The sequence below is a fragment of the Merops nubicus genome, unplaced genomic scaffold (genome assembly GCF_000691845.1).
Source record: "Merops nubicus isolate BGI_N331 unplaced genomic scaffold, ASM69184v1 scaffold2316, whole genome shotgun sequence".
NCBI classification, from domain to species: domain Eukaryota; kingdom Metazoa; phylum Chordata; class Aves; order Coraciiformes; family Meropidae; genus Merops; species Merops nubicus.
Genome location: NW_008612817.1, coordinates 17,219 through 35,115, shown reverse-complemented (window position 1 = coordinate 35,115; position 17,897 = coordinate 17,219). Strand labels below are relative to the sequence as shown.

Sequence of the window (17,897 nt, the reverse complement as noted above, 5' to 3'; positions counted from 1 at the left end):
CTTTGAGGCTCTGTTATTGAATGAGTCAGAGACATTTCCTCACTTAAATGATTACTAAGACTACCCCATGCTTTGGAAGTTGTGCAGAAAATCTAGTAAATGCATTCTTCTGACACAAAGTATTTTTAGTCAGTGTATATTCTGAAGTGCTAGCAATTAGTGTGTCAATGCACAGAAGATTTTGAAATACTAAATGTGTGCCGAAGCTTATCATTAAATAAATTACTTCAGTGACACCTATGCAAGTTGTTTATTTCCATTGTAACTACTAAAGCACGGTATATTTGGTCCAAACTAATGATGTACTTGCATTTAGAAAAAAACTTCAAATACATTTTTCATGTTTAATAATTTCAACCAAGACATGCAATCAGCTTACTTGTTCTTTGTATTCTGGCAGATATTATTCTTTAGAAGAATAATTGGACTTTTAACAGGTACACTGCTGGAATATTAATTTTTTGCTTTATGATATTTCTGAACTGTATTCAGAATAGGTAGCTGTTCAGAACACAAACTGCACTTTGAGCAGTAATGATAAATCATTCCTTGTATCAGCAATGTTTTCATGTTCAGTTGGGATACATCTGAGCAGGATACTGATTGAAATGGTCCTTGGATTTGAACTTTGCTCGAGATCATTCATTAAGTCATACAGCTGTTTTAAAATATTTTGGTAAATGGAACTTCACTTTTCTGTTTCTTATTAAAGTCTGAGATATATACTGTGAAAGCGTCAACAGCGGCACACTAATTAAGATCACCTTGAAATTTACCACTGAATTGTGATAATAAGTTTTATTTCTTATAAATTAATAACTGTATTTTAGTTTTTCTAGTTAACAATTCCTTAAGGAATGTCTGAAATTTCAAAGGAAAATTTATGCTAATTCATGCCAACTTTTAACTTCACATTTCTTTCTCTTCCCCGGTACCTTCCCACACCTGTAAGCATTCTAATAATAAGTTGGAGACTAGAACTATACAATGTATGCACATGCAGAGTTAGATCCCTTCCTCTAATCATTCTGGAGTGATACCAAGGTAAGCCTTTGGCACACCTCAAGATCAGTTAGCTACTTTTAACAAGTATATTTCAGAAAAAAAAGAATGCTTTTGAAAACCTTTTTGTTCCTGTCTCTCCATCAAAGCCTAACTTTTCATCTGGTTTCCTGTGCAATCATACTGCTGTGAATGTGTCGCTGTGTTTCCTACCTAATGACTTCTGAATGTGCTTATCAACTTCAAACAATTTTGACAGTGGAGAGGATGGTGGGGAAAGGGGGCTTGATTTCCCAAATGTAATTAAAATCCCTAAAATTTCATCAAAGTTGGTGTCTGGGAAGAGGAAAAGAAATGCTATTAGTATTCCCACTGAGGGAAAGTGCAGTCTGAGCCCACACTTCTTCACGCACTGAAAAACTCCATGCAGGTGAACGTCATTGTAAGTTACAGAAAAAAGCTTCAGTTGGAGCTACTTAGACAAAAAGTTAATCAAATTTAAGACACAAATTGATAGGAAATAAGGCTTCATTTTTTTCCAGTGCTCATAGAGCTGCTTGTCAGTAAAGAAAAGATTCACCGCACCTCACTTTTCTATTCTACAATGTTGACATCTTTATTTCCACACCCAGCTCTTAGTGGAAAGAAGTAACTTTTGGAAGGTGATTCATTTCAGAGTATGAGCTCCATGCCCAAGAATGGGGTTTGAGCTTATAAACATGCAGGTGGAAGATAGCCCTGTTCTGACAAACCGGTGTCATAAGCTGGGGATAAATGAGTTGGTGGGAGAAAAAAGGAAGGGGAGTTTGAGAATGGAACAAGTTCACCCAAGTACAGATGGCTGTGAGAATTACTGAAGCGTTTGCTCATCTTCATGATTTTTGTAATTTGACTTGGAGAGTTAAAGAGCCAAACTGCCTTAACTCAGTTTCCATTTTTATTCCACCTGGGAGATGATATAAACCTCATATGCAGTTCTTTATATTGAGCAAGACATATCTGAATTCTCACATGTGTAATGGGATATATGCTGGTATAAATTGGATTTACTATTCAGAAAAGTTCCTACTTTTTTCAGCTTCATATAATTACTACATCAAGTGCCAAGTTTCCAGTTAATTATAAGAGGCTCAATTTGATTAGACAGTCACTATAGTTGCTGAACAAAGGTCTGATTCAAACATTGTTGAAATCAGAAAGTGATTTTCTAATTAAACAAGGTACTTTGGTAATTACCAGAGTTAGTCAGAAAGTGCTGGATTGAGAATATTTGTTTGGAGAAATTCTCTATCTCTAAATGTTGTTTTGAAAAACAGTTTGCAAGCAATCCAAACACAAAGGTAACTCAAATAACAGGAAGAGATATGAAGTCTGGGAAACTCGGCAAACACTGACAGTATGAAGCTTATATACATTTGCCATATGAACCCTGACTAATAAGCCTTCTTAAGAGGATATATTAATTCTCCTCAGCTTGAGCTTGTGTTGGCCCATGTTTCATGTTTATCCGCCAAAGCTCCATACAGACAATTGGAACTACATCAGAATCATAGTTTTACATGGCATTTCATTTTTCTCAAATAATTTAATATTTTTTAATAGAAATAGCAAAGTGATTTGCCCTCTGTTCCTTAAATGATGTATTAAACAGACTATCCTGGTGTGTCCCAACAGAATAAGTGAGGATTTACTGTTTGTATTATATTCATTATAATGCGTTTGAAATCAGAACTGCTCAAAGGAAGTCATGCATTTCATGGAATAGTATATAAATTTTTATTTTCTTGTGTAAACTAGTTCTGTTATTTGTCACACAGACGATGCAGTAGTATTTAGTATATTCTTTGGTTTTTTGTTGCTTGTACTTAGCAGTGATTTTTGATAACTTAAAAAAATTATCTTCCTGGTTGCATTTACACTCAGGGGTATTGCATTAATTTAAACACTACCAATATACCACTTAAATAAAAACTTCCCAGTCAACACTTGCAGTTGTTCAGCTTCAGTGAGGGTTATTTAAATAGGGGTAATCTAAAGTTTTAAGCAGCTACACAGCAATTTAATAGGCTAAAAAGGTAATGGTTATGCAATAACATTAGTTTTAAACTTGTAGTGACTAAGAGCAGCTTTTTTGAGAGAAGGTATAAAACTTATTCCTGAAAACTGGATAAGGTTTTGCAGGTGAGGGTGTTGTTGCTGTTGTTGTGTTTGTTTGTCTGGTTTTGGTTAGGTATCAATTTTATTCTACTTTCTTTGAAAAAGTCTAGTAAAGAAAAATGGAAGAACTCATCCTGGGAAAGTTTGAAAAGGGGTTCTAGGGCTTTTTCCCTTCATAGTACTGTGTAACATTTATTACTAAATAATTTTTAAAGTATTGGTAGTGGTGTTTTTTTTTTTATTTTGTTTTCCTGGGTTCATTTGTTATGAAGCATTTACTACTCTACTGATAATGAAAGTTGAAAAAAAATTGTTAGGAGGCTCAAAACTAAGTGATATCTATACAGGTAAATGTTTTGGTAGTACTGTTGAAGTTATCTAAACAACAGACTTTTTAAAGGCAAAGGGAAAAACAAACACCTAGATTATTCCAAGCAGTTAAGAAATCCATATTCATATTCCATCTCTGGCACGGTAAGGATATTAACATCAAGCTTTTGCTTAAGTTTTTTTTTTTTTAATAATGCTATAGCTGAAATGGATCAGAGTGTATCACTGGACCTTCTAAGACAGGAAATTGAAGTCTATCTACCTTAGCTGAAAACCAAGTTCAGAAAAATAAACTAAAATGATAAAATGCCTTAAACGTATCTGAAACAATGATCCTGATATTTTAGAAAGCTAATAATATGATTAGGAATTGTTCAGAATCACTTGATGACACTTATATGAACAATTTGGTTGTCCAAGGTGTTCAAAGAAAAATGAAACAACTGAAATAATAAAGGAGGAAAATCGAGGTGCATGTAGCCTTGGTGCAAATGCTTGGCCCAGACCGTCTGGCCTCCTGCATTACTCATTTGCTGGGGAACTTCTGTGACACTCCTGTGTCACGTTATGAACTAAGTGTTGGCCTGGCCCAGGTGGGTTGCTGGCACATGTTTGCATTTCTGGAGCTGCAATCCATCTCTTCCACTGCAGAGGTGGACGTGGAAGGAGAACAGCAGAAGTTAGTGAAGCAACCAGCTCAGCTTTTACTCATTGAAAATATGAAGATAGTAAAATGTCTTTATTGCTTTAAATACATAAAATAATTTTATTTTTGTTTTCCCCTCATTTCAGTTCTCTCTGTAATCCTTATTCCCAGTGCAGGCCTGAATAACATTCACTATGGTGTAGGTTAAATGACAACACTGGGACTAATGTGGTCTTCCTCAAAGAAACTTCCAAAAATGTAGTGCGTTTTCAAGAGTTGAGAACTGGAGTTTCCCAGGCTCTGACCTTTTGATTTGAAGCACTTTAAGGGTTATCTGTCATCTAAAAGAATTAAACAGTGAACTCTAATTGATTCTTCTCATTGAGTTGCAAGGCCTGTAAGCTGGCCATCTACCTAGACCATGTTAAAATGTCCTGCTAGTGGTACTTATCTACCTCGCTATACTATACTTTTTCTATCTTGCCCATCTGTTAGGTGTGCTCTTTCATCTCAAGAAATGTTGGTACATTTCTGTGAAAATCCAGAGGGATATATTTGTATATTATTTACTTTTCTAATGCTTTGTATATGGGAACTTTTATGTGCTGAGGATCTGATGTACATTATTTACCCTTAGTTTGCTAGTGCACTTAAAATTAGACCTGTGGTTAATAGAAGCTTTCCATATAGGGGACACATAAATCTGTGTTCCTCTGGGATGGGAAGACCTGTATGCTGCAGTGCACCATGATGGCAGAGGTTCCTTAGGAGATTCCAGCTGCTCCCTTATTTGCCTTTGGCTGGCATTTCATTGTGGGCTGGAGAGAAGACTCCAAATGCACCCTGCTGGAATGATAATCTCTGTTCTCTGCTCTTCTTTTAGACTGGGTGACCCAAAACATATGCTTTGTGGTGGGAAGTTTGCTGGCCTTACAACATCAACAACCTATTATCAGGAGGCATCTGCTGAGTACATGATGAAAAATAATCATTAGTGTACAGGAAATGTCCTCTTACTTTTCATTTCAAAATGCAACCATATTGCTCCTTTGTCATAATAAACTGCTGTACGAGTTCTCTATCACATTATATGGTGCATGAATGGGAATCTCAAAACAGGGAAAAGAGGAAAGTGGAACAGTATGGAACATATTCTTTCTTATGTAGCATAACACATAAGCAACATCCTTTTATCAACATCCAGGGCTTTTAAAATAGTTGAGAGTGCTCTGTTGAAATTACTAAAGAATCAACTGATTAATCTCTGCTGTAAAATGTCATTTTCCTTCTATCTTGTGCCTTAATCAAAATAGAAGAGCACATTGGGAAAAAAAAAAAACTAAGAAAAGTGCCCCAAAATACTGTTTGTGAGGGTTGGGATTAAGGACATAAATGGAAATAACATTCAGGCAGCTTCCATTCCTGAATCTTCAATGAGAAAAAGTAATGCAACACAGAATCAGTAAAGGTTATTTAATTTGAAACATTTTGGAACTAAAATAAATCACAGTTAATTTCTGCCATGTCCATTATCTTTGGTTTGCTTAACCTATGTAGAAAAATAATGTAGTCTAAAATTTTTCTGTAGATACAGTCTGTTTGAAAAATAGGCAAAACCCTTTATTTATAAGAAATTCCTATAGCGGAGAGTTTTGAGCTATAAAAAGGTATTTTAACAAAAATATGAGTAAGGCTCAAATTTGTTTTTTACAAAGCTTAAAACACATAATTGTCAGAAGTGAGTTTACAATATGTGAAATGTTTCATAAAATACAGAAACACTAACTGTAGACACTGCAAAACCTATTTCAGTCTTAATGCATTTTTTTCACACTAAATATTAGTAGTTTTGTATAAATCTATCTTATTAGTAGAATATTTGTATCAGAACCATTCAAACAATTAATGAGAACAATTCACTACCAGGAAAACTGAGGTTTGTACTCACAATCAACATATTAGTCTTTAAAAGTACTGTCAAAGCAGACACTAATGGATTTTTTCTTCTGGTTGTCCATGATGATTTCTGTCTTAAGCTCTGACTCACAACCACACCCCATCATACAGACGTGTAGGAGAGGAATAAGAGAAGCTGAATCAATTGCATATATTTGGACTTCCTAGACTTTAGAATGGTGTGAAGGTTTCATAACAAAACCAGGGGCAACAAACTGAGAACTAAACTTGTTTTGTGGTCTTCCTGGAAAGCAAATATATTGCTAACATACAGTGATAGATCCAAGGGTGATACGAAGTTGTGGCAAACTCAAAAAATCACTAGAAAATCATCTTTAATCTTTATGTCCCACTTTAGTGGGATGTCCTACTTCTTCAGTAGGACATGAAGGGAACTATTCTGCCTTTATAGAAGATGTTCCCCTAACAATGAATAGAAAGGCTACTCTGCCTCTAAGCACTTTCATTTTAAAGCACCAGGTAATGAATTGTTAGGAACTATCTGGGGACTGAAATAGTCTTTGCAATTAAAAAAAAAAAAAAAGTCTTCATTAGTGGACCAGAAATTCATGTGAATTAAAACTATTTAAACTAAATGTACCAGTAGAATTTGCTATAAGATATGAAATTTTAAGATTGCAGAGTTTATCTGAGCTCTGGTAAATGTAAGGGTAAACAATTTGTCTAGCTGCAGGTTTGCAGGAAAAACAAACACTGTGTTTGCAATTCTTTGGTCTCTGGAGCATGAATGATAGAACAAAATCAAGTATGTTACATTGCAACATGGAGAAAAATCACCTGAATAAAGATGAAGCCAAAATTCAGTCAGCGACATTCACTTTTGCCAACATAGAGCAAGTAAGATCATTTGTTTTCAAACTATCCTAACAATGCTGCCTGGCAAAGAATGGTGGATTTTACTTTGATGATAAAACTTCTATAGTTTTGACAGCTCACTTAGGATGTTTATCACTGTATACTGTATGTTTCTTGGGAGTATCCGTTAATAGAAAAGAGAGAAAATATAGTGTTTTAAATAGACTATACAGATTGAATTACTGAGTAAAAGCAGATATAAACAAATCTAGGTTTTAAAAGGATATGTAGATTTTAGCAGTTATAAAACAGCAGAAACTGCTTAAATACAAACCTGTCTAGTAAAATTGCTTGAAAGACCTCTGTATCTGTAAAGAGACTGTATGTCTGATAGAAAATATGACTAATTAAAAATGGCAAAGTTTCTTCTTTTTTCCATAGAGGATTAGAAGCAACACAAGGCAAAACAGAGGTAAATTAACTTTGATTATCTTTGAAGGGCAAAATATGAACAAAGAAGAGGAAAGTTTTTTTCCAAATTATTATAGCACATGCAGTTAGTTGACTGGAATTTGGAATGCAGTTAACCTAAGATCTTTTCTACAAGTATTAAATAGCTGTAGTATTTATCTTGTACTTCCATTTGTTTTTTCAGGATATCAGTTGTTTCTTGACATTGGAATACAATACTGGTGCTCTGAGCTAAATGCAAATATTGTTCATGTTGTTAGCAAATGAGCATTTGCCCGTTTTTTAAAAACAAAACAAATGGCACATGAGTTATTTTGACAGCTCAAGATTTAGCAACACTAAAACTGAGTTGCTTCAATTACCTGTCTAAAGCTGTTATAGTACAGAAAGTCCCCCCATGGAAATGAGGATTGATAGTCATAGTCTCGACTTTGCAAAGCTTCTTTCTGTGTGGGTTTGGTTAACCCCTCTTGAAGCTAGAACATTGTACCAATCTATAAAAGGTTACTTCCTTCTGGAATCTAAGGAGAGATCATCCCACTTCAAGTGTAGGTATGAACATATGATCTTTTATCCATAGACTAGCGCATTCTTGTGGCTACCTGATACCATTGCTCTTGTTATACTAGTTATATAGCTCTTAGAAAAAAGAAAATGTTGATATCAGGCTTGATTTGGCTCCCTTAATGTAACAGCTTTATCTACTTGTTATTTTCCTGGCTCTTACCTTGCCTGATGGTTTGGGTAATTGTACCATTCATGTTAAGAGTAACCAAGTTTTTACCTGAAGTAGCAATTTATCTGTTGAAGACCCTGACAAGTGTTTCGTGCTGTAAGACAGATAAAGAAAAGCCAGAACCTCTGTGGTTGAGGTAAAGATGTGTACACAGGGGAATCATATTGTTTTACCACTATATTGACATTCCTGCCTTTGGAGATCTTCCAAAAGAGACTACAGATGAAATATCTGGGGTCACTTGATTTGCCTGACTACTGACCCAGCAAAACACTTCAGTGTGTTTTTTAAATTAGGATGGAATTAATCCCATGCTTAAACAAGTAATTTAAATTTAAAACCTTTTTTCAGACCATTGGCATGTGCATGTCTCTCTCTCTAATAATAGTATCCCACTGAAACATAATCTATTGAGCCAGGTAATCTGGATTTGAGTGGGCTGTATAAATTCAGAAAAATGCATCTCAGCATTGGCAGATACCTCAGTCCAGCTTCCCTTGCATCCTTGACTTTAAATAGTTCTCTTTTTTATTTAAATGTGGAGCATTTGTTTTGGCCATGAGGCTGTTAAGGCTAAATATGGAAAGGTACTGGTTTTCAGCCTTTATCACCTAGATACAGTTTTTTGAACACCTTGTGCATGTTGCCAAATTATTAATACAGGTTTGTTAGTTTAAAGGGATATTAGAATCACAAGAACAGTGGGAAAAATAACTTCACAAATTCATTAGTGCTGTGTTGCTCATATCCAGTAAAATATCACCATTAGTTCTATCTGTGTTTTCATTTTGTTTCTGTACTTGAGCTTCTGTTCTTCCCTGTCTGTCTGCAGGACTTCCCCATTTCCAATGGGAGCTGTATGTTGGGTTTTAAAAGAACAGTCAGATACCACCATCATCTAATAAGAAATGTCTTGCTGATTTTTAAATAATCAATTACAGTATTTTTTTACTAGAATTTGTGTTTTCCAATTTTTTTTCATCATATTTCATACAAGTTGCTAGTTTACCATGTATGAACAGGTTTTGGAGAGTTATCAGAGTCCCATGTTCCGGCAGTCCTGTATTTCATCTCAGTTGTACCAAGATAGATACTGCAACAAATATTCTATCAGTAATCATTTGAATCTGCCAGGTGAATCTGGCAGATCAACTATCGTCTTACAATCAAAGTCTGCACTTTTTTCTTTAGAGAATCAGAATTTTGGAAGGCCAAGGAGAGGCTCATTCTTCATTTAAAAGTGTTGAGGTTACAGTTAAACACCTTTAGGAGGATGTTCTAGACTGTGGGAGGCAAAACCTAACACTATTACATTTTCTCAGTCAGAATCTGATTTTCCCTATCCTCAGTTTCACTGAGGTGTGAACTGGCAGTGACTCTATGGGAAATCTTGGCATACACTCAAACCAGAAAATCATGAGGAATTATTATAATATTAGCAATCAGAGGAAAATATTATTATAGGTTGGGTTTGGTTTTTTTTCCCGTGATTTAAATTACACGGTAACTCCTATGTACAGTAACTAGTAGGTAACCACACAGTAATTTTTATGTAATACCAGACTACATGAAATTCACAGCAATTTAATGCTGAACTAATGATCACTTGCAGTTTCAACCACCTACTTTCTGAGATACAACAGGTGTTTGGATTTCAAGGTGTCACGGGCATCTGCTAAACATTTTGAATCTGTTTTCTTTAAGCTGTTAGCAGAGTCCATACTTTCCTTTCAAGCAAACTGGATCAGTATGTTAATGGAATGATGGACAAGTTGACACAGCCAAAATGACAGAAGACTCATAAGGTACAGTCTGAACTGAAAGGGAAAGAAGAAATAGGGTGGCAGGAATATGACATAATAAGAACAGAGAAATTGACCAAGAGGAAAATTCCTAGTGGCTTTGTGAGTAAGGCACACAAGCCATGAAAAACTTTTCCTTTCAGCTTCCATTCCTTCCCAAAGCCAAAGAAAAAAGGTAAGGATTTAATCAATAGAGCTAACAAAAAAATTATTCCCCCCCTAAACTCTGAGACTTTCTTTTTTTTAATGATTAGGATGAAAAGTAAAAATAAACTTTTGAGAAAATCTCTTCATTCAGGAATGTGGTAGCGGATAATCACAATGAAAATGAGTTACATATCTAAAAATGATAGGATATGTAATTTTTAGATTGTTTTGTATAAATCTGAAAAAAAAAAAAATATGGGGAACTTCAGAAACTACAATATCATAAACAAGTCTTACATTTATAAAGGTAATTTTGTCCAATCACTTTTTTCCCCCAAAAATGTTTTTAACTCTCTTATGTAATCTGAGTTCAGCTTCTGAAAAAGAACTTGCTCACAGAACTAGACTATAACTCACATAGACCTATATAAATTTTGTTAACTTGTTGAGTTCTATTCTTCATCAACGTAAATTTGTCCTATCTTCCCTAAAAAAAATCCTTCTAGAATTCAGCTCATGACAGTTATGATACATTCTTTCCATCAAGATCCATGAATGTTGTGGTTATATCCTTCTGTTGAAAAGAAATATAAATTAGTTACTTTGCAGCTTGAATGATGACACTTCATTAGGTTGTGTAACTTTCATTCAGAAATAGCCTTATGCACCTTCTAGGTATACCCATAACCGAGTCTCTTTTTCAGAGGCTGCTTTTATTGGCATTCAGATGTTCTTCTTAAAATGAGCTTGTGTTTATCAAACCTGCAGAGCAAAGCGTTGCATACAATCAGAGACTGTCTAAAATGTAGAAGAATTATCTGTCATCTATCATTTGTTAAATGTTCTCTGATGACATGCTAATCTTCAGGTGTGCAGATGATGCTTTCTTATCACGTGTTGAATAACAGAGGGAATAAGTAGGGAAGAATCACAGAATGGTTGAGGTTGGACCTCTGTAGTTCCCCTTCGAGAATGGCCACCTGGAGCCCATTGCCAAGGACCACATCCAGGTGGTTTTTGAGTAACTCCAAGGATGGAGATTCCACAGCCTCCGTAGGCAACCTGTGCCAGTGGCTTGGAAGTGTCTCCTGATGTGCAGAGGAAACCTTCTGTGTTTCAGTTTGTGCCCACTGACTATGGTTCTGTTACGGGACACCACTGAGAAGTATTGAAAATTAACCCTATCCTAGCTGAACCCAGGACAGCACGATTCTTCCACAGATCCCCCCCTGCCCCAGGACGCACAGGCCATGGAAGTTGTGTAAAGTAAGTTAAATCAAAGAAGGCAGTGCCTGAAGGTGCACTTTTTATGGGTGAGAATATTTTGCATGTTGTCTCCCAGATCAGGCAAACAGGGCACTGTACCTGGGTCTTGTACATCCTGAGTCCTGCTGGCTTTTGAAGCATCACAAAATAGAGCTGCAAGGTACTGTAGGAGCTAAGTTTGTCTTGGTTCAGACCCCAGAGGCTTCACTATTATTATTTAGCAAATAATATTGGATAAACTTGTAACCTAAGAAAACTGTAATATTCACATCTCTAGATACTCATTAAAAATAGAATTTGTTCCCAGAGTAATCATACACCAGTTTCCTTTTCTTTTAAATAAATACAGGACCAGAAATATTGCAGTGAGGCAGAATCAGAAATAACTAGGTCGTTTGCAGTGAAAAGCTTCACTGTTGCTGTTTTTGTGCCTACATTTGACTTATAATACATAATTCACACTTACCTTTACAGAGTTTCATTTTGTTCATTTCAAATTCTCATTTCAGTTTGTTAAGCACATGCTGAATTCTGTTCTCCACAGAGTCTGACATCTCTCCTGCACCGGGGTGTTTTGCAAGCTTTTCACTACTGGATTGCTGAAGTTATTAATAAGTCAAACTTTGTCCAAGACAAATCCCTGGGGCTCTCACTGGCAATGCTCTCAGTATCTCACACTGAACTAACATCTGCTTGTTGTGTGTGTATTTAAGCTGGGCGATTTCATTGAGATCACGGTTTTGTTTGTAAGCTTCTAGTACAGAGAGGAGGAGGGAAGAGTGGGATGAATGTTAGATCCTGTCATCCATCCCCTCCTCGTGTCTGACCTTCCTTCCTTTCTGCAGCAATGAAAACTCCCTGAGCTGGCTGTGGGGAGCCAGGATGAACCTTTTGTATCATGCAGGGTGTGTGTATTTCCCTGTCTACAGAGTGGGAGAGAGAAGAAAAGCTGCCCAGTGCAGGATACAAAAATGTATTTTTATGCCAAAGATACTAATTAGTGTTTCTTACAAAGGTGAAGTTCTAGCACAAGAAAGGGTGGTTTTTTACTTCTAAATTCTGCTGGTCCTTTTTCCTGGGCAGAAGCAAGTGTGTAACGTGGTGTTTCTTGACTCCAAGGAGTATGCTGAAAATGAGAGTTTCTGGAAGTGATTTTTACATTGTTTAAAATGTTTTCGTAGATTTGACATAACTAAAGAAAACATAGCTATCTAGATATTGTGTGGTTTTGTCATGCGACAGGAACTATATCTTCCCTTAGGGGAGAGCCATGGGTAGTGTAATAGCATAATAGGGCATTGAACCAACTCAAGTAATCAATTAACTCTGCAGTAACTAATACTTACTGACTGAGCTTTATATCACCTCTCTCTGGTACGCAAATTCCTCATTGAATTTGATCCAATTAAATTAGTGCTTAGGCCAGCAAGCTTAAAATTCAGGCCTCAAGTTGAAGGGTAATTGTCCATGCAATGAGAATAACAACTTCACAGTTGTGCCCAGTGCAGGCATTCACACTAAATGAAAGGAGGTTCCTCCCCAGACTGGCTGTGTCTGGCTCCAGATACACATTTGACTGGCATTATGGGTATTAGGGAGATGATCACAATTTTTGCATCTTTCTATGTGGCTCTGTGTAATTCATCCATTTTCTTGGACAGACCTCCTCCAAGATGGAGATAGCTTCTCTGTTCTCTTTTCAATAGTTGAGTAGGCTTCGAATTTTTTTTGATCCTTCACTCCCCTTTGCCAGCCTTCACAAAGATGTTATATTGCCAGTCATGGCTCAGCTGCTGTGTGTTCTCCAGGGAGGTTTGTTAGGTAGCATTAGTACAGATCTATGCTGTTCCAAATCCTCTCACTACCAGCTCATTGTTTGCTAACAATGAGGTCAATAAAATTCTGTTTTCTGTCAAGCAGATGATTTTCTTATGAGTTATTGCAATCTCTGGTTGTCCAGCCTGTCCTGTGGGTACAGCTGCAAGGAGCATTCATTAGATACAGTAAAGAATGTAGGAGAAATTTTTAGTCTTTTTATCTTATTCCTTCAGCCATTGCTGGTTTTGTTTTTTTTTGGTCCTATCTGGGCACTTTTATTCAAGTAAGATTAGGGAAGGACTTCTCTCAGATATGCTGAGAGAAGGAAGGAAAGGATCTGAGAAGCAGCTAGTTACCATCAAATTAATTTATTTATTTATTGCTTCTTTCCTAAAATAATTCTCAGAGACGTTTTAGCTCTGCTGGTTTACAATATTATCAGCTTGATCATAGTTTAGTGACTCAATAATGATTGAGCTCTTTCAAGTAATGAGTCATTCAAATGCAAGGATCTGATCAGTCAGTCTGGAAAAGAAGTAACACTTATCTGCAGTAAACGCACCACATTTTCATCAATAAGAAAAATAAATCTTCCAAATGCATTCCAGACTTTTCAGGAAATGTTTGAAACCTGTGACAATCCTGTGACCTTTTTTAACAGTTCTTCATACCTTTCACTACATGGACACAGCCAGCCCTTCTCTCTTCTCTCCATTTCTTTTCTTCCCAAATACCAGCTTAACATTAATTCCTTAAAAAACAGAATAGCAATAATAATGCCTGTTGCTAAGTATCTGAAGAGGCCAGCACAGCAGGTCTCAAATCAAAGTGAGAAAGCCTCTGGAGCCAGGCATGGGAACTGTCCTTCTGGGGCAGATTTTGTAGGCAATACTGGGCTACAAACACAGGGACATGTCTGTTCTCCAGGGGGATATCAAGGAGACAGAAATGAGATGACTGATCAGGCCTGAAAGTCTTGTCCTTTGTACATTTCCAGGTTTTTGTTCTTGTTTTGCCTCTGTTTCTACTGATATGTGAGATGAGTTCACTTTTATAGTAGGCCAAGAGAGGCCACAAAACAGGCATTGTGGACAAACCTGTCATTCACTAAACATTCCAACCTTCTCTTTAGAGTGTTTGGGTTTTGTTAATTTCCTAATTTTTCTGCAAACTTTGTAGGTCAGGGCTAACTATTTTTGTATTTGCAGTGACCCTCACTCCTGGCAAAACTCCCTTGTCAGTAACTTAAACTAATGGCTGTTAAAGGTGAAAACACTTCTGATCTGCTGGCCACATCTATGCCTCCTTCAGTCAGTTTTTCAGCAGAACAGTAATGAAAGAAGCATGACTTTTGAGGGTCTCAAGGTTTAAGTAAAGTTGCTGCTTCAAGTAGAAAAAGCAGATTGCAGAGAGCTATGGAGAACTTTAATTTTCATTTTATGCAAGTGGTTTCATACCCCGAGGTACTGGGAGCCAGAATTAATTCACCAAGAGGTGTCTTCTTGCTTCCTAAAAAAGGGAGCTATTCATCCACACAAGCTCAGAGTATGGTGTCTGCCTGTCACCTATGATATAGACATCTCTTCATTAGTGCTTTGATCAGCAATGGCAGAGAGGAAGGGGCTTGACACACCTTTCTCAGGGCTCCTAACAAGCAAGGCAAAAAGGCACAATTTATATACCCACAAATAATAAGCAGATCTTACTTCAAGGAAGAGAATAAATGAAATGTTGTACTTCAGAGAATGTTGCCATGCTTTGATGAGTTTTACAGAAGTTCTTGGCTGAACTTGACAAAAGAAAGTATGTAAGGGGGGTCATTTGTGGCATGATCGTTTCTCATCTCTGTTCTCTTGTGATTTTAGTAACGTAAAACAAATGAGTGTGATCACAGCAGTGGTTCTTCACAGTCCCTCAGTATCATACAATAATGCTTTTAAGTTTCAGAAAGCTCCCTTCTTTTCACACATATGGAAGATCTACAAATCAGGCTGAGTAGGATTTTGCCAACTCCACATCATCCTTTCCAGTTGTCTGTCTCTTCTGCCTGTAAAAAGAAAGCTATAAAATCTGGGTGTTGTCTCAAAAGCTCACTCTGTGGTGAGAAAGAAGTAGCTGTTTCTACAGAACAGCAAAGTTTTTGCACTTATACAGCTGCCCTGGGGTTTCTTTCCAAAAGTCTATTAATATTTAAGTCTGCTAAACCTAGTGAGACATGCACTTCCATAGAGCAATGTTACCTGTATGTGACTACAGATCAACAGGGAATCCATTTAATGAATTTCAGTCATAGATCAAGCTATAAAGTGCCATACCAGGCTTACACACCTAATCTGGAATGAAACACACTGGATAATCTAACCTAATGCTGCATAATTGGTAAGAATTGTTATTTTACCTGTATAATTCTGTATTGTTTAGGGGAACAAAAAACTAAACAAAATAACAAGGCATGCTAGATTTTGAGACAGAGAAAATTGGAAGTGATGTTCTGAAAACAATGAAATTGTGCTAATTTTGACCTCCTGTCTCTTAAATAGGCTGGAAGTAGAAATGTGACCTTGAATATTAGAGTCCTAGACATTGTCATGCTCTCACTACATCCATGCTTTTGGTACTGCTACAAGCATTTTCTGCTTCATATGTTTAGAATAACTTAAATTTCCTTTTCATAAATTGCTTGGAGGGCAAACTACTGTATCTTTATTAATATTTCCTTTATTTTATTGTTTTTTTCAGGTTAGGTTTCCCCATGATGATTGTGTCCTGTACCATCGGGATGTGCTATCTTCTTGTTGCTCATGTCGTAATAGGTTGGAACTCATAGTAATTTATACTTTCAAGACTCAAAGAAGATTGCTCTCTCATTTAGTTTGTGTCATAACACTAAGAACACATATAAAAGGAAAAAAGATGTGTAAAACCTCCAATCAGAATGACAGCATCAGTATCAGATTTGATAACTCTTAACCTTCTGCTTTGCGAACAATTTGCAAAACTAGACAACAGAAATTAAAAGAATCCATATATTTAATTATGAATGCAATTATTATGCAGATGAAAAGGTATCATCACAAGGGAATATGTTGTGCCTGAAAGTTTGCATTGACACAATCTGAGTATACTCACAGATGAGAAATCCATTCACAATAGCAGACGTTCAGTATTTTCTTTTTAAGGTTTCATTTGTCTTTGCCAATGTATTTAGCTATTTGTATTAAGGTAACTAATATTCAAGATATAATAATAGACAATCAAGCAGAAAGACTGTACAATATGAAGGATGTATAATTCTCTGTGTTTAAAAATAATTACAACTTCTGAAAATGTGCTATGGAAGGAATTACTATTTTGGAACCAGGATTGCTTTCATTTTATGGACGTTTTGTTTTTAGTTTTAGAGCTCCTAACCAGTGTTAAGCTACCTTTTTTCTTAAAATAAACTAATACCCCTCTTCTTACAAAAGTGCAAACATAAAGTGTGACAAAGCACCAGACATCTTCCATTTAATTATTAATTCACTTCTGTGATGGAGTACTCTAAATCTTTTAATAGGTTAATATACTATATGGAAAAATGAGATCATACTTTGGCTTTATTTCTTTCTCTCTAGTAATAATGTCTTAAACCACATATATTGTTTGTATAATTGGCTGCCAGAACAGGTCAAACTCCTAATTATGAATATTAAGTCCTGTGAGGCATTCAAGGTCTCAGTCCCCATCTTCCAATACTTTTATGGGGTTGGTCTGAATTAGTGTCAGGTTTGTTTTATCCTGAGTTGGAGAAATTTGCAACATTGTGCAAGCAAATGAACAAGGCTGAACTACGGGACACCAATAGATATGATCAAATGTGGCTTTTACTTGTGCTTAGACCTTGAGATAACCTGGTAACTGGGAGAGAAGTAGTATGTCTCCTACAGAGGGTGTGAGGTTAATCATAAATCCCATTTTACTTGTATCCAGGTTGTATCCTCACCTAGATGAAGGGTTTTTTGAGTCTGAAATGTGATTTTAAGAGGCTAATGGAAATGAGTCACAGCACGCACTCAAAGCAAGGCTGGCTCTTACCCCTCGTGTTAGATTCAAAAAAACTAACCAACCAACTAAACACCAAAGCCCTACAAAAAGTCTGGATCAAAACAAAACAAAAACCAAACAGATCAGCCTGAAAGACATTCATCCAGACATTTTCTATGAAACTGACTTTGGCCTGTCTTAATCTCAGTGTGGAGACTTTTTCTTTGTAAAATCAGTTTACTCTGTAATAACTGGAATTATGTTTCAGTTAAAGAAACATTTATGCTAATCAGCTTAACATTGATCCCTAGTTAAAAATACTCACATAATATTTATATTGCTCAGCGTTTGTCACATGGAAGCAATCTTGGTACCTTCACTGGTTGTGCAAGAATTGTTGTATTAAGCCCTACAGAATGCAAAATCAGCTTCTGCTAAAACACATTTTTTTTTAATCTGTTTGGTGATTTGTAAAAAAAATTTCCTTCTTTTCGCTCAGACAATTTAAGTTTTTTTTTTCTTTTATACACTTCTCAACAGTGTTTTAATGGAATAGAAAAATGAGACACTGGTGCACAACACAACTTTTTAAAACATTTTAAAAAAAAAAATATTTTTTTAAAGGGTAAAAAAATATAACCAAAACCTAATCCTGCTCCTGGGACCTTGAAACTCTCCTGCCACCTCTAAGCAAACTCATAGTAATAATGCAATCACATTAGCTGAC

General features: G+C 36.1%; 1 protein-coding gene across 1 annotated transcript in view; it reads left to right on the top strand.

Annotated features, from left to right (window-relative positions):
- The window catches only part of OCA2 (oculocutaneous albinism II), a 168,635-nt gene extending 152,661 nt beyond the window's left edge, over positions 1-15,974 (top strand). Inside the window, exon 23 of the mRNA XM_008941656.1 lies at positions 15,887-15,974. Within this exon, the coding sequence (XP_008939904.1) occupies positions 15,887-15,974 (88 nt within the window). The remainder of the gene's footprint in view (positions 1-15,886) is intronic.
- Positions 15,975-17,897: the final 1,923 nt, after the last annotated feature.